The sequence below is a fragment of the Macaca thibetana genome, chromosome 12 (assembly GCF_024542745.1).
Source record: "Macaca thibetana thibetana isolate TM-01 chromosome 12, ASM2454274v1, whole genome shotgun sequence".
Classification (NCBI taxonomy): Eukaryota; Metazoa; Chordata; class Mammalia; order Primates; family Cercopithecidae; genus Macaca; species Macaca thibetana.
Window position 1 is genome coordinate 77,538,078 of NC_065589.1, and position 25,090 is coordinate 77,563,167.

General features: G+C 37.6%; 1 protein-coding gene across 3 annotated transcripts in view; it reads right to left on the minus strand.

Moving 5' to 3' along the window:
* Positions 1–25,090, minus strand: part of SCN2A (sodium voltage-gated channel alpha subunit 2) — a 163,825-nt gene that overhangs the window by 34,506 nt on the left and 104,229 nt on the right. For all 3 annotated transcript variants that reach the window (XM_050752895.1, XM_050752893.1, XM_050752894.1), the window contains 3 exons: positions 16,031–16,204; positions 13,391–13,747; positions 5,089–5,568 (listed from right to left, as the gene is read on the minus strand). In XM_050752895.1, coding sequence (XP_050608852.1) covers positions 5,089–5,568; positions 13,391–13,747; positions 16,031–16,204 — 1,011 coding nt within the window. The remainder of the gene's footprint in view (positions 1–5,088; positions 5,569–13,390; positions 13,748–16,030; positions 16,205–25,090) is intronic.

Here is a 25,090-nt window from a genome sequence, read left to right on the forward strand (position 1 = left end):
AAAGAATGCTCCAGGAATGGCACGACTATTGCTTCTTCCAAAGAGCCAACTACACTTTTATGTTAGTGTTGTTTTACAGTTTTATTGGCAGAAGGAGAGGAAACTGTATCTAAGTGACAAAATAATTAACATTTCTTTTTTTTTTTTTTTTTTTTTTTTTTTTTTTTTTTTTTTTTTGAGACGGAGTCTCTCTCTGTCACCCAGGCTGGAGTGGTGCAGTGGCCGGATCTCGGCTCACTGCAAGCTCCACCTCCCGGGTTCATGCCATTCTCCTGCCTCAGTGTCCGGAGTAGCTGGGACTACAGGCGCCCGCCATCTTGCCCGGCTAGTTTTTTTGTATTTTTCAGTAGCGACGAGGTTTCACCGGGTTAGCCAAGGTGGTCTCTATCTCCTGACCTCGTGATCCGCCCGTCTCGGCCTCCCAAAGTGCTGGGATTACAGGTTTGAGCCACCGCGCCCGGCCTTAACATTTCTTAAAAATGAATAAATTGGGTTAGGCAATTTGGTTAGCACATTTGTGCATAAAACTGTGATTTCTTTTTTTTTTTTTTTTTTTTTTTTTTTTTTTTTTTTTTTTTTTTTGAGACGGAGTCTCACGCTGTTGCCCAGGCTGGAGTGCAGTGGCGCGATCTCGGCTCACTGCAAGCTCCGCCTCCCGGGTTCCCGCCATTCTCCTGCCTCAGCCTCCTGAGTAGCTGGGACTACAGGCGCCCGCCACCGCGCCCGGCTAATTTTTTGTATTTTTAGTAGAGACGGGGTTTCACTGTGGTCTCGATCTCCTGACCTTGTGATCCGCCCACCTCGGCCTCCCAAAGTGCTGGGATTACAGGCTTGAGCCACCGCGCCCGGCAAAACTGTGATTTCAACATTACGAAATGAAAGTCCACTAATGGATCCCATAGAATGATGTTACATTTATTGCTATTGTCACATGATAGGGAGGTCTCTTCATTTTAAAAACACCCTAGGAGCAAGAGTTTCTGATTCTTTTCCTATACAGGAGTTTGTGGATCATGGCAAACTTAAATAATATTCTTCATGAGAAAGTTTTCCAGCAGGTCTGATTAAAACAGAGGGGAGAGAAAGCACAGAGGAGCCAAGAAGATGAAGAAGATGGACTCTAAATCTATTTTTAGAATGAGCATACAATCTGTAAGTCTTTCATTATCACTATTATTATTATTTGGTACACAAAAAACGTTATATCCTTTTCTTTCAGTCTAGGAGTTTTAAGGATAAATATAAACAGACTCTTCAAAGAAATTATATTCTAAATGCAAAATACTTTTGGTCAATTGCTAAATAAAGCAATGCCATTTTCCCTAAAATGAAGCAGATAAAAATTATACCCATGCTGCTAGCAACTGAAACATAGACATTCCTAATCATTTACATTATTATCACATTAAAACATCCTTTGGGAAGTTTGCACATGAATAAGGGATTGCTTTAATTTGCAGATTACCCTTCAGAAAAACATAACACTAAATAAAAAACTGTCAAGAAAGTACAGTAACTGGGCTATATATTTTTTTAAAGGCAGAGGATAAAAAACATTTTTGCAAGTTTTCAAAGAGCACCTACATTTCTCCTTTAGGCTCTTAATATGTTCAAAACTCTGTAACATTAAATGGAAATTAAATAACCCAAAAAGGCATGCACTTTTACTTTTCATTGAATATAATTTCTGTTAAAATCTATGTAAGAAAATTAGCAGCTAAATCATTTTTTTTAAGTTAGGGTTGTCAGACTTGCCTGACCATGCTTTATATGACTCAGCATAATAGCAGCTGTGCATGTTTTTATTTTACTGCCAATGGAAGGGCAAGGAACGTAGCTGAGTAACATGCAGGCCAGTCAAAAGTCATTTAGAAACTGATTATATTTATAGATGTACAACTTGCTTGGGTAACCTGGGTAAAAGTGGTGGCACGAGCCTCTGGCTGGTTAAAAAACACCAGAGCTGCATTCTTGATGGCTCCAGCTTGATTTTACTCCTGTGAGAAGTAAGAATGGTAAGCGGTGAAGGTCACCATATCGCACTACTAAAGTTCACTTCGAAAAATAGTCATTCAAGCATGGCTTCCACATTATTAAACACTCTAAAAGAAAAAAACAATCATTCAAAATCACAAAAGGAATTACATTAATATAATCAAAATAACATTAAAATTAAAGCATATGTGATTATAACATGATTTTAAATGAGAGAGAATCTACAGAAAACTACTGAAGAATCACACACATTTAGCAAAGACATTGCAGAGGACTTACTGTGAACACCCAAAAAAACCTCTGAGTCTACTCAGTCTGCCTTATAAAAAAATTCATTTAGACATTCCAGAAAAAAATGCCTCATTTTTTCTTTAATTAAAAAATTAATTTAGAAAGGATTGGCAGTACGTCTCATGATGTTTCCTACTACTCTGTGATATTTAACAATGTAATCCTGTCCCCCAGATAGAAAAATGACCGGACAAAAATGACTAGAAGGCAGACAAGAAATGCTATTTCAAAGGGGAGTGTCTGAAATTCTTCAATAACTGTTTTAATTCTCTAGTTTTTTAGTGTAGAGCTACCAGGTAAAATTCTGAAAGATCAAAACCTACACATAATGTCTTTCATGGCTATCATCCTAATCATTTATTATTTTATAAATTTATGTCTAGAAAGTTTGATATAAAGCCAGAATTAAAAACCCCTCCAAATAACGTTAACACTGAAGTAACAGTCTGTATGCTGGGAAGGTATTGGAAGGACTCCACAACTCAAGCAATAAAATAATTCTGTCTGCTTCCACCTGGCAGATCAGGTCTCTTCCTCCAATTCTGAAATACTGAATTCACAAATATTATTTTAGAGTATTTAATTCAGAGCTAAGTTAATTAGAAAACAAATAAAAAAGCTTAAAGATAACAAGAGAAACAAGAGATTTCCCTACTCTAAAGCCCACATCACTAGACTTCCCTCTTATTTCAAACATAATGGCTTAAGTTAAGGCAAAATACGTGCTCTTTTGGAAAACCCGGGGCTCTAAAATCTCTTAAAGCTAAGAAGACTGGATGTCAAGTTAAACATTCCTCAGAAGATCCTCAAACTTAGCTAAAAGATTAAACTAGCCAATGGCTTCAATGTTTGATACTGCATAATTCATTCTTAGTTTATATGACAGCCTAAAACTAAACATGTGTGAAAATAAAAGTTGATTTTTTCTAACTATTAGGGAGATATTCACCATTAGGCATAATTTCAAAATAATTTTACATTAAAATTCGAATGACCCAATTATATTTTATAAATGCCGACTTCAGCTTCTATAATAGTAGTATACTCTATTAGAAATTGGGCCACTCCACCCTTCTAGCATAACCCAACTATTATAACAATACTTGTTCAAAATTTTGTTAACAAGATTTTAAGATATTATTCAACTTTCAAACAATAATCTAGTTAGTAAAAATTTAAGTTCAACTAATTAAAGTAATTCTTTGCCCCAGGATAGAAGGTTTTATTACTTTTCCCTTGAATCTCATCAGTTATTTTTTGTGAAACCAATAGCTATGTCCCTGTTATTTATACCTTCCTACATTCAAACATTGTCTGAATTTCCCATTAAACATCTACCTCTACCTAATCACTAACAGCAATACTACCGAACTTACAAACAAGAAAAAGCAGAAAATAGCATACTCTTTAGTAATTTTATCAAATAAATACAGAAACACTGTGTGAAATATCTAGTTCTTTTTTTTTTTTTTTTTTTTTTTTTTTGAGGCAGAGTCTCATCCTGTCACCCAGGCTGGAGTGCAATGGCATAATTTCGGCTCACTGCAACTCTGCCTCCTGAGTTCAAGCGATTCTCCTGCCTCAGCCTCCTGAGTAGCTGGGCTTACAGGTGCATGCCACCACATCTGGCTAATTTTTTGAATCTTTAGTAGAGACAGAGTTTCACCATGTTGGCCTCACTGGTCTCGAACACCTGACCTCGTGATCCACCCACCTTTGTTCTTTTTTTTATAATTATATTTTTCCTCATAATTTTAGCTGATTGTTAATTATCAGGACCATGTTGTGCTACCTAAATTTTACCTTTCAGTGCCCAAACTCTCCTATGTCATCATTCTTTCTTTCCCAACATCAGGAGTAGAAACTTTTATCTTCCTTGCCAAACAATTCGTATGAGGAAGGAACAAATCTTTGTTTTTCCTTGTTATTTTTGTTTGTTAGTGCAAGCTTTAATCACTGGAAATCTTGTCTTCATTTTTGCATAAGCAATTAAATATTAAGGTTTTAAATTCCTCTCTTTACCTCCAACTCTGTACTTGTTGAGCTACAGGTTAATAACAAACAAAACAAAAAATATATTCTGTTGCTCATACCTTTCTTGTAAATCAAAGAATACATTAAGGTACCAGGACTTACTGAGTTGGTAAATTCAGAATTTTACATTCTATAATGTATGAAAGATTTTTGTTTCTTTAAATGGCGAACACTGAGCTCAGTAGGGTTAAATATGTTTTTAGTGTGATTCCTCATCAATACCTTCTCTTCAAAAAAATGACTGACTTCGGGAAAGATAAACTGTATATAAATATCAAGCCAAGATCCCAATTAGGTCTTCCTTGAGTAAATATGTCTGTGCAAACTAAATACAATACTATTTTATGAAGCATTTCATAAGAACTAAGAACATAACAAGATGAGAATTGCAACTACCCTCTCATCAGGTATTTTTCCAGTACATACAAAAACCACTGTTGTGGCCAAATTATAAGGAAGAAAGTGGAGAAATGGAGGCATTTTCAGAAATGTAAAATTATTTTTAAATACTGAAAAATTCATATCAAGAATACTATCAAGAATTCAAAATGTGAGTATTTGAAATATGAGTCAGCATATTGTTTCTCTAGCTCTATTTTAATCTATCACTAATTTATTTATTACCAATTTTGCCATGGAAAATGTATTGCTAGACAGATATTTTCTATTTTCTTAACAGGAAGGAAACATACAATTTAAAAATACCTGATAATTTTAAACAACCGAAATATATAACACCAAAATATCTCCTTATTTAAACATTTTTACCTCTTTGCTTTCCTCCATATCTGACTCGCTGCTGAATTCTTCAGTATTTAAATTTTCAAAATCAGATTCTCCAACAGCAATTGGTACCGTCACAGTGAGGCTAGGGTTGTTTATAAATGACATGTAATCACTTTCATCCACGACATATTTTTCTACACTGCTGCCTATGCCACTAGTAGTTCCATTTCCGTCTTTGAGATAATTGAGGTCTTTGCCTATTTCTATGGTGGTATGGTTGGAAATACAGCTGTCTTTTTTATTATTTAGATCTTCAAGAGGTTTAATTTCATCTAAAGCTTTCTGTTTCCTAACAAAGGCTTTCTGAATAAATTCACGTATTTTTCTTTTAACAAAATCGATTCCTTTCTGCATCCTTCCCACAGCAATCTGGAGATTATTCATTTCGTTATCATCATCAGTGGCAGCCAGATTGTCAGAACTGAAGGAACTCAAAAGCAAGGCCAAGAAGAGGTTCAGAACCTGAAACACAGTAGGAAAACAGGTGATGAAAACATTCTTTTGCTTCAATTGCTTTCAACAATTAGTTTTCTAAAATTGTTCTTGACACCTTATTTTATTCTAATACGTATTTCTGCTAATTCATGATAAAAATTCTGCAAAAAAGTGAATGAAATAAAAAATACTTGGTCAACATAAAATAATACTATTATCACTATTTGCTTTTTAGTCATTGCAGAAAATAATGAAATCATTGCTAAATGAAACATTTATATTAAGCTCGGTTCCAAAAGATAAATATAGACAATTGTATAGTGAAAAAAAAAACCCTTTTATTTGGGATGCTGATACATTTTGGACATTTGTCCCCTCCCAAATCTCATGTGGAAGTGTAATCCCCAGCACTAGACGTGGGACCTGGTGGGAGGTGTTTGGATCACGAGGCAGATCCCTCATGCCTTGGTGCTGTGCGCATGTCAGTGAGTTCTCATGAGATGTTGTTATTTAAACGTTTGTAGTGCCTCCTCCCCACGCTCTCTCTTGCTTGTTCCTGCTTTCGTCATGTGAAATGCCTGCTCCAATTTGCCTTCTGACATGATTGAAAACTCTGTGAGACTTCACCAGAAGCCAAGCAGGGGCCAGTAACATGATCCCTGCAGAACCATGAGCTAATTAAATCTTTTTTCTTTATAAATTACCCAGTCTCAGGTATTTATCTGTAGCAATGCAAGAATGGCCTAATACAGACGCTATTTTGACTATGTAATTTGGATTTCCTGAAACACTGATAATTTATTCCTAAAATCAACAATTATCCCAATATATTTAAATATGATTTTATTTTTGTGCCTTTGTACCATTTTCTGTACCTAGATAACTGGACAAATCAGACAAAAATGTATTTATTGCTGGATGAAAAGTCCCAATTTTTATTAAGACAATTATGGCTACTATAATTATACAATAGTAGGAACTACTATAAAATGGTTATTATACAATAATTATGATGTTATTGTTGAATTAAAGATTGTGGAGTTGAAGTATTGCCATGAATAAGGACAATAATCAGTCTGCAAATTGGGTCTTTAAAAATAGGCTTCACCAGTATGAATGAGTGAAAAGATTCGTGACATTAAACCCACTACTGTGGAAAAAAAAAAAAAAAACAAGAGAACTTACGAAGAAATCAGACTTTCTCAGGGATACAAGACTGAGTCATAGAATATTTTTTCTGGATTTTATTGATAATATCAATGAATCCCTGATATTTAAGCATACAGAACATACAGAACAAAAGAAGGATATAGCAGTAAAGGGGGGCAAATGCACAAAGTAAATACAAGTTGCATATCCCTTATTTGAAATGCTCGGGACCAGAAGTGTTTTGGATTTTAAATTTTAAAATATTTGCGTGTACATAATGACATATGTTGAGAATGAGACACATGTGTAAACATAAAATTCATTTAAGTTTCGTACACATCTTATACACATAGCCTGAAGGTAATTTTATATAATATTTTTAATAATTTTGTTCAGGAAACAACATTTTGACTGTGGTTTAACTGTGATTCATCACAAGAGGCCAGGTGTAGAATTTTCCTCTTGTAATATCATGTTGGTGCTCAAAAGCTTTGAACTTTGGAGCATTTTGGATTTCAAATTTTCCGGTTAGGGATGCTCAACCTGTAGTATAAAAGTAGAATCTTACGAAACTTTTTAAGTAAAACTTCAATAAAAAGGATTCTACACTCTTGCTATATTCTCATTTTTCTATCAACTGTTTTTTTTTTAAAGCAGCCAATCTGCACATGGTGACACAGTGTTGAAACTGTGTTTATTAATACCCACTAGACACTAACTTTCATCAGCATGTTTATCTTAGTTCTACAGATTACTTGACATAGAGGAGCACATATTTTAGAATTCGAGTGCTATGTAAGAATCTATTTTCTGTTACCTACTAAGTAGCATAACCAATCTCAATCTCAGTATCCTCATCTATAAAATAAATGTAATCTTTTTTCTAGTGCCCAGCTTACAAGGTTGTTGTAAGGATTCAATGATAGAATTCATGTGGCATTCAGCGCAGTTCCTGGCACATAGTGAACCTTTGAGAAAGTTTAGCTGTTATCACTGTTACTATTATCCAACTTATCCTCCACAGCACTATCTTTCTATTTACTTTATTTTCCTAGAATATTTGTGTGAGTCAAGTTAATCTCTTTTTCTAGACTTCCTTTGTTACTGAAGGGTATGTGCATAACAACTGGCACAGGTGTTTGGTGTGATCCATGACAATTTAAGAAAACAGAGTTCAGCAAACTCACTCGGGGACGGAAATCCTGAATCCTGTTTCACAAATGTGCTAGCTCACTAAATGAAATCAACTCTTTCATGTGTCTCAAATTAGCCTCTTGGAATGGAAATGTTACCATAATTACCATTTTGAATTCAAAACTGAAATCTATTACATATTTTAATTGTTTCTCCATCCTGATTCCCAACTCGTGAGAGGAAGCCAAAACCTTCACACCCCTCCTGTGTGCTATTATCTCACCTTCTCTTAGGGAGAGAGGTGTTATTTTCTACTTCTAGAACTATCAGTTTTCAGAAAGTCACATTCTCTTTCTGCAGCACCTATCTTCAACCTTTGAAGGGTCTCTCGCCATCGTGTCTGGAAACTAAGAACGGCTCATAAAAATCCTGGTCTGGGAAACAGTAGTTAGTGGTCCCAGCTCTGTCTTGTCTGTAGACTAGACTGGCAGTCACATGTACTGTGACTACCACTTCTATCTGGGTGGAGCCCCATCTGATAGTTCACGTGTGTTAAGATGAAGGTATGCCAGCTTGCCTTTGGGATACCTTTCCCCTTTTTCCAGTGAGAATAGGAAGGAAGAATTGTAGTAAGGAGTGAATACATCAAGTTGATTCAGTCTTAAGCAAATGTTATATAAGCATATTTCCTTAATAGTGGTAAACATGATAGATATTACTACCTCAGCTACTCCAGAAACATATCTAGGTTATCACAAGATGAAGAAATTGTTTTAACTGACAGTCAAAAAGAAAATTTTTCTCTCTTAAAAGAACAAAAATTAAATTTACACCAGTAGATGGAAATGATTCTTTTATAAATGATATCTTTTTATGCACATATCACAATCTAAATTAATACTGATTTCATCCATAAGTATAAATACTTGATATTTCCTGAAATTCTCTTTTCAACTTGAATTCTCTGTACAATTATACATTAGAGAGGTATGTTAATTTCCGTAAACTAATAGACAACATGTGGTAGGCTGAGTTTTATCCTCTTTTAAAACTACTCTGCATTCTCCTGCTACATACATTTCCAAAAAAATATCACTGGTTCATTGTCACTTTCTTGATAAAAAACCATCTGTAGCTTTGAATTGCCTAAAGGAAAATACATTTTATTATGCACAGTCAGCCTTTTCATAAATTAAATTCTACCCAATCTGGTCCCAAACTTTCTTTCTGAATTCCCCATTGCTATCTGATCAATTATTGTTGTCATAAAGGATTATTTTCTCTGCCTTTTCTTTTCTTCTTCCAACATATACCAAATATACCTACAGAGAAAATGAAATCAAATCTATAACATAATTATATTATCTTTTCTTTGTTTCTGTTCTATGTAACCCTATGACACTTTCTGTTCTATGTGATCTTACACTTTTCTGAAAGCGAACATTTTAAAGTTGCTTGGGGATTATAGTAGCTTGAGCTCTTCTTAGTGACTAGCTTCTAATGAATACAATATTGGAGAAGTGGTGAAGGGTGACTTTCAAGAGTAGAATATAAAGAGGATTTTCTCCTTGCCTTCTCTCTTACATCACCTTCCCTGGAAGAAGCCACCTGCCATATCATAAGCATACTCAACAATCATATGGGAAAGGTCCTGTAGAGAAAAAATCAGACCTTCAACTAATCGCCAAAAAGGAACTGAAACCTCCTTCCAATAACCATGAGATTGAGCCGCCTTAGAAGCTAATCCTCCAGCCCCAGTCAAGAAAACTGTAACCTCAGCTAACATCTGGACAGCAACTTTGTGATTGACCCTGAACCAGAACCACTCAGCTAACTTATTCCCAAAATCCTGACCCACAGAAACGGTGAAATAATCAGTGTTTATTGTTTTAAGTCACTGTTTATAATTCTAGATTGTACACTGTTCATGTTTCTTGTTACTTTGAAAGTAGATCAGAATCATCAAAAGTAATGCTGCAGAGGCTGAAATCTGGTAATGAATAAAAATAAAATAATACTTTGCCTTTTTCCCTTGCCCTTTCTCTATCTTTGGGGACTTGAGGTTACTTTTATATGAAAGGAAATCATGTCTAAAGAGTATATGCTTTTTTTCTTTTTCTTTTTTTTTTTTTTTTTTTTTTTGCAACAAAGTCTCGCTCTTTCACCCAGGTTGGAATACGGTGGCACAATCTCGGCCCACTGCAAACTCTGCCTCTCAGGCTCAAGTAATTCTCGTGCCTCAGCTGCCCAAGTAGCTGGGATTACAGGTGTGCATCATCACACCTGGCTAATTTTTGTATTTCTAGTAGAGACGGGGTTTTGCCATGTTGGTCAGGCTGGTCTCGAACTCCTGTCCTCAAGTGAACTGCCCACTTCAGTCTCCCAAAGTGCTGGGATTACAGGCATGAGCCACTGAGCCTGGCAACAGTATAGACATTAAATTACTTGTTGTAGTAGTAATTTTTCTATTCCATTAGTTTGGGTTCTAATTAAGCAATTCAGTGTAATTACTTCATATTTAAAGCATAAGAGCCTGATACTTTTCAGAGTCTCCTGTCCTCTGTCCTCAGTCACCAGGTACCTTGTTTCCTTGTTTGGGATGATCTTTCTTCCTACCAAGCTAAATTTTACATCTCAGTTAAATATATTTTAGGTCCAAACTCTTTGACAAAGACTTCCCTGATCAACCTTCCTATTGTAAAGCAAGGTTCCCATTTTGTAAACTTGGCATATAGCACTTTGTTTTCATATTTTTGAACACATATTAGTTACTTCCTATTTTTAATTCTATTTGAGTACATGCTATATCACTTTGTTATATTTATCTTCCCATGCCTTCTCATCTTCTCCATGCCTTCACGATTCAGGACACTGGTGTTGGGCATGGTTAATTTTTTTAAAATTATTATTATACTTTAAGTTCTGGGATACATGTGCAGAACATGCAGATTTGTTACATACGTACACACTTGCCATGGTGGTTTGCTGCACCCATCAACCCGTAATTTCCATTAGGTATTTCTCCTAATGCTCTCCCTCCCCTAGCCCCCCAACCCCTGAAAGGTCTCAGTGTGTGATGTTCTCCTCCCTGTGTCCAGGTTATGAGTTGAACCTCATAAGAGGTTCAACTCCCACTTATGAGTGAGAACGTATGGTGTTTGGTTCTGTTCCTGTGTTAGTTTGCTGAGAATGATGGTTTTCAGCTTTATCCATGTCCCTGCAAAGGACATGAACTCATTCTTCTTTATGGCTGCATAGTATTTCATGGTGTGTATGTGTCACATTTTGTTTATCCAGTCTATCATTGATGGGCATTTGGGTTGGTTCCAAATCTTTGCTATCATGAATAGTGCTGCAATAAGCATACATGTGCATGCATCTTTATAGTAGAATGATTTATAATCCTTAGGGTGTATACCCAGTAATGAGATTCCTGGATCAAATGATATTTCTGGTTCTAGATCCTTGAGGAATTGCCACACTGTCTTCCACAATGGTTGAACTAATTTACACTCCCACCAACACTGTTAAAGTGTTCCTATTTCTCCACAATCTCCCCAGCATCTGTTGTTTCTTGACTTTTTAATGATCACCATTCTAACTGGCATGAGATGGTATCTCATTGTGGTTTTGATTTACATTTCTCTAATGATCAGTGATGATGAGCTTTTTTTCGTATTTTTTTTGCCACATAAATGTCTTCTTCTGAGAAGTGTCTGTTCATATCCATTGCCGACTTTTTGATGGGGTTGTTTTTTTCTTGTAAACTTAAGTTCCTTGTAGATTCTGGATATCAGATGAATAGATTGCAAAAATTTTCTCCCATTCTGTAGGTTGCCTATTCAGTCTGTTGATAGTTTCTTTTGCTATGCAGAAGCTCTTTAGTTTAATTAGATCCCATTTGTCAATTTTGGCTTTTGTTGCTATTGCTTTTGGTGTTTTAGTCATGAAGTCTTTGCCCGTGCTTATGTCCTGAATGGTATTGCCTAGGTTTTCTTCTAGGTCTAACATTTAAGTCTTTAATCCATCTTAAGCTAATTTTTGTAACGCATGAAGACAAGATAAAAGAAAAAAGAATGAAAAGGAACAAAGTCTCCAAAAAATAAGGGACTATGTGAAAAGACCAAACCTAAGCTTGATTGGTGTACCTGAAAGTGATGGGGAGAATGGAACCAAGTTGGAATACACTCTTCAGGATATTATCCAGGAGAACTTCCCCAACCTAGCAAGACAGGCCAACATTCAAATTCAGGAAATACAGAGAACACCACAAAGATAATCCTTAAGAAAAGCAACCCCAAGACATGTAATTGTCAGATTCATCAAGGTTGAAATGAAGGAAAAAATGTTAAGGGCAGCCAGAGAGAAAAGTCAGGTTACCCACAAAGGGAAGCCCACCAGACTAGCAGTGGATCTAGGCAGAAACTCTACAAGCCAGAAGAGAGTTGGGGCCAATATTAAACATTCTTAAAGAAAATAATTTTCAACCCAGAATTTCACATCCAGCCAAACTAAGCTTCATAAATAAAGGAGAAATAAAATCATTTACAGACAAGCAAATGCTGAGAGAGTTTGCCACCACCAGGCCTGCCTTATAAGAGCTCTTGAAGGAAGCACTAACCATGGAAAGGAAAAACCAGGACTGGCCACTGCAAAAACATACCAAATTGTTAAGATCATCAACACTATAAAGAAACCACAGCAACTAATGAGCAAAATAACCAGCTAGCATCATAATGAACGGGTCAAATTCACACATTACAATATTAACCTTAAGTGTAAATGGGCTAAATGCCCCAATTAAAAGACACAGACTGGCAAATTGGATAAAGAGTCAAAACCCATAGATGTGCTTTAACCCATCTCACATGCAAAGACACACATAGGCGCAAAATAAAGGGATGGAGGAATATTTACCAAGCAAATGGAAAGTAAAAAAAAAAAAAGCAGGGTTTGCAATCCTAATCTTTGATAAAACAGAGTTTAAACCAACAAAGATTAAAAAAAGACAAAGAAAGACATTACATAATGGTAAAGGGATCAATGCAACAAGAAGAGCTAACTATCCTAAATATATATGGTGTTGGGCATGGTTAATTTTATGCAGAAATGACAATGTTTTTGAGTCAATGTTACTTGCTCATACTATAGTTTCTAGGCACCAAAAACCCCATGAGCTTTTAATAAACTGAGATTGTTACTAATTTTTAAATTTGTAGAAAACCAAATCTGAAACATTTTCACGTGTTATTGCTAGTACTTATAAATAAAATGAGTGTTCTAAGTAACACTTCCATGCTTTAGTACAGGAACTGAAAGATAAATAACAGAAATGTTTCTCTCCATGTAGCAAGAAGGATAATGAGAGAAAGAACAACTGGTTCAAAAGGTAGTTTAAGGGTTTGTGTGGATTACAATGGTCTAAACTATACATGGCTCTCATGAGTAATAGACAATAGGAAATGGCCTTGATTTAAAAAATACAAAATATTCTTCAGTTGAACACACTTTTTTTATGGTTACATTATCTTTTAATGAAAATGAGGAAAATGTTTTTGCTACATACCACTAGATTTCCAATCACCATGACCATCATGAAGACAGTAAGGCACATGGTTTGGCCAGCGACCTCCATACAGTCCCACATGGTCTCTATCCACTCTCCACACAGCACTCGGAACACGATCAGGAAGGAGTGGAAGAAGTCATGCATGTGCCAGCGTGGGAGTTCACAGTCATTGGAAATCTTGCAGACACATTCTTTGTAGCTCTTACCAAAGAGCTGCATGCCGACCACAGCAAAAATGAAGACGATGATGGCCAACACCAAGGTGAGGTTTCCTAGAGCCCCCACAGAATTGCCAATGATCTTTATTAGCATATTTAGAGTTGGCCAAGACTTTGCCAACTTGAAAACTCGGAGCTGGAAATAAAAGCAAGAACAGCATTAATGCCCTGCATTTCTAAAAATATCTGTAATTTTATTAACAGGGCAAATGTACAGGTAACTGTCTCAATTATAGAGTAATGAATTATTTATTTGTCAAACGATTACTAACAACTATAGCAGTGACTTGCTATCATAGAGGGTTCTCTTTTTCATTTTGAAATGGTCCACACTGTAAATGAAATAATTAAATTATATATATTTTTAAATTGACAGTTTAACAAGATACACCAAATTTTCAAGTATCCTACATAAGCATATGTAAAATACACCTTTGTTTCTCCTTAAGGAATTAAGATATTTAAGATTGATGGTGGTTAATTAGCAGAGATCCAGTTTCAGAGAAGTAGAAACTCTCATTATTTTTTGTTTGTTTGTTTGTTTTGTTTTGTTTTTTTGAGACGGAGTCTCGTTCTGTCGCCCAGTCTGGAGGGCAGTGGCCGGATCTCAGCTCACTGCAAGCTCCGCCCCCTGGGTTTACGCCATTCTCCTGCCTCAGCCTCCCGAGTAGCTGGAACTACAGGCGCCCACCACCTTGCCTGGCTAGCTTTTTGTATTTTTTTTAGTAGAGACGGGGTTTCACCTTGTTAGCCAGGATGGTCTCGATCTCCTGACCTCGTGATCCACCCGTCTCGGCCTCCCAAAGTGCTGGGATTACAGGCTTGAGCCACCGCGCCCGGCCAGAAACTCTCATTATTTTTAAAAGGCCAAAGCAGATATAGTTTTCAGTGTACTTGCTGAAATGCACAAGTGAAAATAATATCAACACTTAAGTTACACAAAGTAGAAGCAGAAATCAGCTAATTTCTTTGTCTTTTGATTGGTTTAATCTAGCTATATTTTTAGCTTGCTGTAACTTTAGGCTATATTTTAAACATGTATTATATTCAAATACAAAAGTATTTAAACTTAAGTAAAAAGCTAAGCTTCTTTTTAATCTTTTTGTCTTCAAAGGCTTAATTCAGTGTAGTGTGTAAATGTCTTTCTCATTGTGTTTGACATATTGGTTGTATTAGCTTTAGAGTTCACTAAAGTACCATTTATGGTTAAACAGTAGCAGCATTTTATTTCTGATGCTTCAGTAAATGTCAGGATGAGAAGAGTGCATTATTTAATGGCATCAGAGTGACCCAAAGGAGTAAATACATGCACCAAAGTATTTAATTTATTCCAGAGAATAATTTATGCAAAAGAGCCTGGCACACTAAGTAAGATTCTAATGATACTATGCTTCCTATTTCCCTTAACTGCATCACATTTTCATGAAAGTTTACTAGATCTTTTTTTAAGTTCTTGCCCATATTACTTGTTTTATCATTTTAAATTTTTGTTCTGTTTTTTGCATCCTTCTAGTTTCAAATTAGATTCATAACTACCTTTGAGGATTAGGGAAGGAAATATAGTTCTAAGGATTACAATTTAAATTTGAACGTTGAAAGCAGCAAGGGAAATTGTAAACAGATTTCATGAAAAAGGCTTCAGCCTAATCACTATTAAGGTAAATCATCAATAGGAACATGTCCTTAGTAATCATGTACAGCCTGTGTTATTTGAAAATAAATCACAAAAGTTAGAGCCCACTGAAAGTAATAGTATAATAAAACATATCAAACTTTCACTGGAAATATGTCACGTGATATTTTATCTCTGAATTTTAAAATCTAATAGTTTTTACAAAAGATCAAAGAAAGATACTTTCTTTAAAATTAACAAAATATAGTACAGTTAACTCTCTCAAAGAGTAGATTTGGTGATTTTCTGATGTGGCAGCAGTCATATGGGGAGCTCTGTTTGCTTATCCTTCTCTTTTGTACACTGTCCCCTGTCTTAACTCTTTCCTCTACAGGGACAAGGTGAGCAATGAACAATTCCATAATTCCTTTGTCTCTGGCAGAAAGGGGAGCTCATCCTAGGTCCCAAGGAAGCTTTGTACACAGTTACGCAAACCTCAGATAACTGAGACTTGACTATGGTGTTGTTTAATTGTGATTTGAGTTTATCTGTGACTCCCTTTTTCCTCCTCTCTATTAGTCTTCCATTCAATAACTAAGAAGAGAAGTGTAGACTATTCATTTAAGTGAACTTTATTAAACCTATGATGAAGAAACAACTACTATCTGGTGGTATGGCAATCCAATTTGTTTTAGAAGTGTATTCAAATAATATTATAATGATGGGAAATCTTGCCATTATTACTAGATGAGAATGAAGACTAATTAGTTACAAAGTACATTTTATGAACACTCCCAGTTAATTTACCAGCCGGAATGATCGGAGAACAGACAATCCTTCCACATTTGCCAGACCAAGTTCCATTAAACTAAGGCTCACAATAAAACCATCAAAAATATTCCAGCCTTCTTGGAAGTAATAATATGGATCCATGGCAATTATCTTCAAAAACATTTCTGCTGTGAAGATCCCCGTGAAGACCTAAATGAGAAGTGTAGTTCATTATATGAGCAAATACTCTTGAAACACAAATAATTATTGAGCAACTTAATTTACTCCCCACAAATATAAATTAAATTCTGATTTTTAAAAATTGGTTTAGGTCCAACAACTTGGTATCCACAAATGCTTTGCACTCAAATCAATAATTGTGGCCGGGCGCGGTGGCTCAAGCCTGTAATCCCAGCACTTTGGGAGGCCGAGACGGGCGGATCATGACGTCAGGAGTTCGAGACCATCCTGGCTAACACGGTGAAACCCCGTCTCTACTAAAAAATACAAAAAACTAGCCGGGCGAGGTGGTGGGCGCCTGTAGTCCCAGCTACTCGGGAGGCTGAGGCAGGAGAATGGCGTAAAAACCCGGGAGGCGGAGCTTGCAATGAGCTGAGATCCAGCCACTGCACTCCAGCCTGGGCGACACAGCAAGACTCCGTCTCAAAAAAAAAAAAAAAAAAAAAAAAAAAAAGGCCGGGCGCGGTGGCTCAAGCCTGTAATCCCAGCACTTTGGGAGGCCGAGACGGGCGGATCACGAGGTCAGGAGATCGAGACCATCCTGGCTAACATGGTGAAACCCCGTCTCTACTAAAATATACAAAAAAAAACTAGCCGGGCGAGGTGGCGGGCGCCTGTAGTCCCAGCTACTCGGGAGGCTGAGGCAGGAGAATGGCGTGAACCAGGGAGGCGCAGCTTGCAGTGAGCTGAGATCCAGCCACTGCACTCCAGCCTGGGCGGCAGAGCAAGACTCCGTCTCAAAAAAAAAAAAAAAAAAAAAAAAAAAAAAATCAATAATTGTTCACCATATATAATGTTTATCAAATGATAAAGAGTACATAGATTAAGTCAATAAAATTAATATTATTTTCATATGAAAGGTGCAACTTGCTCATTGTGATCAATTGTTTGTCTCTGTCTCTGATCTTTCTAGCTCTCCAAAAACTTACCAAATGATTACCTGACAGTTCAGGCTTCCATCACCAAGCCCAGTGGATTGGTCCCCTCCCCTGGCCCTGCAGGTGAGACTGGTGCTAAGGAGATGTCATGTAAGCTGTAATAAACATGCTCATGGCTAGCTCTACAGATAGTAAGAACTCTTACAAAAAATGTCCTTTTGCTGGCCAAAGGGAAGCAGTATTTTCCTTTCTGCATTTCTATTATCTACAACTATTTCAAACTCTCTCTTCTGCACATAACCTCAGCCATTTTTCCTTATGCCTTCCCATCTGAGAAGCATAGTTTCAGTACTTCAGCTTCTTAGAAGTGATGAAAATCAGCCAGCCTGAACTTTATGTTTCCCTTTATCTACCAGACTATTTACAACCATAACTGTGCTTTGCCTTTCTCTTCTTGTTAAAATGAAAGAAGTGCCCCTGTTTTGAGCTAATCTCTCAAATTGTGTTATGTGTTTTCCTTTGGACTTTGCAAGGAATTCATTCTCAGTTAACCAACTTTTCTACTACTAGCTACTTCCTGTTTTTTTTGTTTTGTTTTGTTTTTTGAGTTTTGGGTTTTTTTATTTTTTATTTTTATTTTTTTATAGAAAGTAACAGACACCGAGTCCTTCTCTTCCTTAAAAATATCACCACTGTCATCAGAGAATCTCTCCTTGCACTCTATTTCCCCTTCCATCTGCCACCATCTATCCTTTCCTTATGGCCAGATTTCTTTCAAAGATTGCATACTTGTCTGCACTTGCTAGTTCCACTTCTTTAACTTACTCCACGATCCACCAAATGGCTTTAACAAACTTCACCAACAAGACTGACATCACTAATAAATCCAAATGAAAAATTTTAAACAATTATCTTGCTCGCTTGCCCTTTTAGAAGTTTTGGGCATTGTTTTTGGTTCCTTCTTCACTGAAATATTTTCTGTCCTTGGCTCCTGTGATCCACACCTCTCTGGATGCTACTCACCTGATTTTCTTCCTCTAACAAATCATTCGATACTGGATTTATTCAGAATTCTCTCTGTCTAGACCCCACTTACTTTAATTTTCCTTTTATAACAAGTTACATTTTTATAATAGTTTACATTTCAAAATCTATTTTTCTGTTCAAGTATACCTCCTAATCTCTAGAAACACATACCCACCTGCCTATTCAATACCTACATTCGAAAGACTGTCTTCCAGGCATCTCAGATTCAACAGGTCAAAAATTCACCTTACTGCTTTTTCTCCACAGTTTTGCTTCTCTTCTGATATTTGCTAACTCAGTAAATGGAATCTCTCTTTACCTAGGTGGCCACCTCAGAGACCTGACAGTCTTAGTGACTTTTCCAAACATCTCTTGAATACTTCAAATTGAAACTCACCCATGTGTATATTACTAGACTTTTTTCTTTTTCACTGAGTAGGGCTCCATTGTTTGAAATTTCATGGACATTTAAGTAATGTATAACACTTTTTGTCTCTTTCCCAAGAAATTTTTGCCTACCCCAAGGTCTCAAAGATGTTCTCCCGTGTTTTATTTCAGATGTTTTATTGTTTTAGCTTTTTTATTTTTATTTTTATTTATTATTATTATTATTCTTTAAGTTCTAGGGTATGTGTGCACAACGTGCAGGTTTGCTACATATGTATACATGTGCCATGTTGGTGTGCTGCACCCATTAACTCGTCATTTATAGTAGGTATATCACCTAATGCTATCCATCCCCCCTCCCCCCACCCCATGACAGGCCCCAGTGTGTGATGTTCCCCACCCTGTGTCCGAGTGTTCTCATTGTTCAATTCCCACCTATGAGTGAGAACATGCAGTGTTTAGTTTTCTGTCCTTCTGATAGTTTGCTTAGAATGATAGTTTCCAGCTTCATACGTGTCCCTACAAAAGACATGAACTCATCCTTTTTTATAGTTGCATAGTATTCCATGGTGTATATGTGCCACGTTTTCTTTTTTTTTTTTTTTTTTTTTGAGACTGAGTCTTGCTCTGTCACCCAGGCTGGAGTGCAGTGGCCGGATCTCAGCTCACTGCAAGCTCCTCCTCTCGGGTTCATGCCATTCTCCTGCCTCAGCCTCCCGAGTAGCTGGGACTACAGGCGCCTGCCACCTCGCCCAGCTAGTTTTTTGTATTTTTTAGTAGAGACGGGGTTTCACCGTGTTAGCCAGGATGGTCTCGATCTCCTGACCTCGTGATCCGCCTGTCTCGACCTCCCAAAGTGCTGGGATTACAGACTTGAGCCACCGCGCCCGGCCATGTGCCACATTTTCTTAATCCAGTCTGTCATTGATGGACATTTGGTTCCAAGTCTTTGCTATTGTGAATGGTGCTGCAATAAACATACATGTGCATGTGTCTTTATACCAGCATGATTTTTAATCCTTTGCGTAATATGCCCAGTAATGGGATGGCTGGGTCAAATGGTATTTCTAGTTCTAGATCCTTGAGGAATTGCCACACTGTCTCCCACAATGGTTGAACTAGTTTACATTCCCACCAACAGTGTAAAAGCGTTCCTATTTCTCCACATACTCCCCAGCACCTGTTGTTTCCTGACTTTTAAATGATCGCCATTCTAACTGGTGTGAAATGCTATCTCATTGTGGTTTTGATTTGCATTTCTCTGATGACCAGTGATGATGAGCATTTTTTCGTGTCTGTTGGCTGCATAAATGTCTTCTTTTGAGAAGTGTCTGTTCATATCCTTCGACAACTTTTTGATGGGGTTGTTTTTTTCTTGTAAATTTCTTTAAGTTCTTTGTAGGTTCTGCATATTAGCCCTTTGTCAGATGGGTAGATTGCAAAAATTTTCTCCCATTCTGTAGGTTGCCTGTTCACTCTGATGGTAGTTTCTTTTGCTGTGCAGAAGCTCTTTAGTTTAATTAGATCCCATTTGTCAATTTTGGCTTTTGTTGCCATTGCTTTTGGTGTTTCAATTATGAAGTCCTTGCCCACGCCTATTTCCTAAATGGTATTGCCTAGGTTTCCTTCCAGGGTTTTTATGGTTTTAGGTCTAACATTTAAGTCTCTAATCCATCTTGAATTACTTTTTGTATAAGGTGTAAGGAAAGGATCCAGATTCAGCTTTCTACTTATGGTCAGCCAGTTTTCCCATCACCATTTATTAAATAGGGAATCCTTTCCCCATTTCTTGTTTGCCAAAGATCAGATGGTTGTAGATGTGTGGTATTATTTCCAAGGATTCTATTCTGTTCCATTGGTCTATATCTCTGTTTTGGTACCAGTACCATGCTGTTTTAGTTACTGTAGCCTTGTAGTATAGTTTGAAGTCAGGTAGCATGATGCCTCCAGCTTTGTTCTTTTGGCTTAGGATTGTCTTGGCAATGTGGGCTCTTTTTTGGTTCCATATGAACTTTAAAGTAGTTTTTTCCAATTCTGTGAGGAAAGTCATTGGTAGCTTGATGGTAATGGCATTGAATCTATAAATTACCTTGGGCAGTATGACCATTTTCACAATATTGATTCTTCCTATCCATGAGCATGGAATGTTCTTCCATTTGTTTGTGTCCTCTTTTATTTCGCTTAGCAGTGGTTTGTAGTTCTCCTTGAAGAGGTCCTTCACATCCCTTGTAAATTGGATTCCTAGGTATTTTATTCTCTTTGAAGCAATTGTGAATGGGAGTTCACTCATGATTTGGCTCTCTGTTTGTCTGTTATTGGTGTATAGGAATGATTGTGATTTTTGCACATTGATTTTGTATCCTGAGACTTGGTTGAAGTTCCTTATCAGCTTAAGGAGATTTTGGGCTGAGACGATGGGATTTTCTAAATATACAATCTTGTCATCTGCAAACAGGGACAATTTGACTTCCTCTTTTCCTAATTGAATACCCTTTATTTCTTTCTCCTGCCTGATTGCTCTGGCCAGAATTTTCAACACTATGTTGAATAGGAGTGGTGAGAGAGGACATCCCTGTCTTGTGCCAGTTTTCAAAGGGAATGCTTCCAGTTTTTGCCCATTCGGTATGATATTGGCTGTGGATTTGTCATAAATAGTTCTTGTTTTGAGATAAGTCCCATCAATCCCTACTTTATTGAGAATTTTTTGCATGAAGGGCTGTTGAATTTTATTGAAGGCCTTTTCTGCATCTATTGAGATAATCATGTAGTTTTTGTCTTTGATTCTGTTTATATGCTGGATTACGTTTATTGATTTGCGTATGTTGAACCAGCTTTGCATCCCAGGGATGAACTTGATCGTGGTGAATAAGCTTTTTGATATGCTGCTGGATTCGGTTTGCCAGTATTTTACTGAGGATTTTTGCATCAATGTTCATCAGGGATATTGGTCTAAAATTCTCTTTTTTTGTTGTGTCTCTGCCAGGCTTTGGTATCAGGATGATGTTGGCCTCATTAAACGAATTAGGGAGGATTCCCTCTTTTTTATTGATTGGAATAGTTTCAGAAGCAGCGGTATCAGCTGCTCTTTGTACTTCTGGTAGAATTCGGCTGTGAATCCGTCTGGTCCTGGACTTTTTTTGGTTGGTAGGCTATTAATTATTGCCTCAATTTCAGAGCCTGTTATTGATCTATTCAGGGATTCAACTTCTTCCTGGTTTAGTCTTGGGAAGGTGTATGTGTCTAGCAGTTTATCCATTTCTTCTCTATTTTCTAGTTTATTTGCATAGAGGTGTTTATAGTATTCTCTGATGGTAGTTTGCATTTCTGTGGGATCAGAGGTGATATCCCCTTTATCATTTTTTGTTGTGCCTATTTGATTCTTCTCTCTTTTCTTTATTAATCTTCCTAGTGGTCTATCAATTTTGTTGATGTTTTCAAAAAACTAGCTCCTGGATTCATTGATTTTTTGAAGGGTTTTTTATGTCTCTATGTCCTTTAGTTCTGCTCTGATCTTAGTTATTTCTTGCCTCCTGCTTGCTTTTGAATGTATGTTTGCTCTTGCTTCTCTAGTTCTTTTAATTGTGATGTTATGGTGTCAATTTTAGACCTTTCCTGCTTTCTCTTGTGGGCATTTAGTGCTATAAATTTCCCTCCACACACTGCTTTAAATGTGTCCCAGAGATTCTGGTATGTTGTGTCTTTGTTCTCCCTGGTTTCAAACAACATCTTTATTTCAGCCTTCATTTTGTTATGCACCCAGTAGTCATTCAGGAGCAGGTTGTTCAGTTTCCATGTAGTTGAGTGGTTTTGAGTGAATTTCTTAATCCTGAGTTCTAGTTTGAGTGCGCTGTGGTCTGAGAGAGAGTTTGTTATAATTTCTGTTTCTATGTTTGCTGAGGAGTACTTTACTTCCAACTATGTGGTCAATTTTGGAATAAGTGTGATGTGGTGCTGAGAAGAATGTATATTCTGTTGATTTGGGGTGGAGGGTTCTGTAGATGTCTATTAGGTCTGCTTGGTGCAGAGCTGAGTTCAATTCCTGGATATCCTTGTTAACTTTCTGTCTCGTTGATCTGTCTAATGTTGACAGTGGGGTGTTAAAGTCTCCCATTATTGTTGTGTGGGTCCCTAAGATTCTTTGTAGGTCTCTAAGGATTTGCTTTATATATCTGGGTGCTCCTGTATTGGGTGCATATATATTTAAGACAGTTAGCTCTTCTTGTTGAATTGATCCCTTTACCATTATGTAATGGCCTTCTTCATCTCTTTTGATCTTTGTTGGCTGAAGTTCTGTTTTATCAGACTAGGATTGCAACCCCTACATTTTTTTGTTTTCCATTTGCTTGGTAGATCTTCCACCATCCCTTTATTTTGAGCCTATGTGTGTCTCTGCACATGAGATGGGTCTTCTGAATACAGCACACTGATGAGTCTTGACTCTTTATCCAATTTGCCAGTCTATGTCTTTTAATTGGAGCATTTAGCCCATTTACATTTAAGGTTAATATTGTTATGTGTGAACTTGATCCTGTCATCATGATGTTAGCTGGTTATTTTGCTCGTTAGTTGATGCAATTTCTCCCTAGCATTGACGGTCTTTTCATTTTGGCATGTTTTTGCAGTGGCTGGTACTGGTTGTTTCTTTCCATGTTTAGAGCTTCCTTCAGGAGCTCTTGTAGAGCAGGGCTGGTGGTTACAAAATCTCCCAGCATTTGCTTGTCTGTGAAGGATTTTATTTCTCCTTCACTTATGAAACTTAGTTTGGCTGGATATGAAATTCTGGGTTGAAAACTATTTTCTTTAAGAATGTTTAATGTTGGCCCCCACTCTCTTCTGGCTTGTAGAGTCTCTGCCAAGAGATCTGCTGTTAGTCTGATGGACTTCCCTTTGTGGGTAATCTGTCCTTTCTCGCTGACTGCCCTTAACATTTTTCTTTCATTTCAGCTTCGGTGAATTTGACAATTATGTGTCCTGGAGTTGCTGTTCTCGAGGAGTATCTTTGTGGTATTCTCTGTATTTCCCAAATTTGAATGTTGGTCTTCCTCTCTAGGTTGGGGAAGTTCTCCTGGATAATAATCCTGAAGAGTGTTTTCCCACTTGGTTCCATTCTCCCCATCACTTTCAGGTACACCAATCAGACGTAGATTTGGTCTTTTCACACAGTCCCATATTTCTTGGAGGCTTTGTTCATTTCTTTTTACTCTTTTTTCTCTAAACTTCTCATCTCACTTCATTTCATTCATTTGATCTTCAATCACTGATACCTTTTCTTCCAGTTGATTGAGTTGGCTACTGAAGCTTGTGCATTCGTCACATAGTTCTCGTGCCATGGTTTTCAGTTCCATCAGGTCATTTAAGGACTTCTCTACACTGTTTATTCTAGTTAGCCATTCGTCTAATCTTTCTTCAAGGATTTTAGCTTCTTTGCAATGGGTTAGAACATCCTCCTTTAGCTCGGAGAAGTTTGTTGTTACCGATCGTCTGAAGTCTTCTTCTCTCAACTCATCAAAGTCATTCTTCGTCCAGCTTTGTTCTGTTGCTGGCAAGGAGCTGCGTTCCTTTGCGGGAGAAGAGGCACTCTGACTTTTAGAATTTTCAGCTTTTCTGCTCTGGTTTCTCCCCATTTTTGTGGTTTTATCTACCTTTGGTCTTTGATGATGGTGACATACAGATGGGGTTTTGGTGTGGATGTCCTTTCTGTTTGTTAGTTTTCCTTCTAACAGTCAGAACCTTCAGTGTCAGGTCTGTTGGAGTTTGCTGGGGGTCCACTCCAGACCCTGTTTGCCTGGGTATCACCAGTGGAGGCTGCAGAACAGCAAATATTGCAGAATGGCATATGTTGCTGTCTGATCCTTCCTCTGGAACCTTCGTCTCAGGGGGACACCTGGCTGTATGAGGCGTCAGTCAGCCCCTACTGGGAAATGTCTCCCAGTTAGGCTACTCAGGGGTCAGGGACCCAGTTGAGGAGGCAGTCTGTCCATTCTCAGATCTCAAACTCCATGCTGGGAGAACCACTACTCTCTTCAAAGCTGTCAGACAGGGATGTTTAAGTCTGCAGAAGTTTCTGCTGCCTTTTGTTCAGCTATACCCTGCCCCCAGAGGTAGAATCTACAGAGGCAGGCCAGCCTCCTTGAGCTGTGGTGGGCTCCACCCAGTTCACACTTTCTGGCCACTTTTTTTACCTACTCAAGCTTCAGCAATGGTGGACGCCCCTCCCCCCAGCCTCACTGTAGCCTTACAGTTTCATCTCCTACTGCTGTGCTAGCAGTGAGCGAGGCTTCATGGGCTTGGGACCCTCTGAGCCAGGTGCAGAATATAATCTCCCGGTGTGCCATTTGCTAAGGCCATTGGAAAGCGCATTATTAGGGTGGGAGTGTCCTGATTTTCCAGGTACCGTCTGTCATGGTTTCCCTTTGCTAAGAAAGGGAATTCCCCAACCCCTTATGCTTCCCAGGTGAGGCGATGCCCCACCCTGCTCCATGGGCTGCACCCACTGTCTGACAAGCCCCAGTGAGATGAACCTGGTACCTCAGTTGGAAATGCAGAAATCACCCATCTTCTGCGT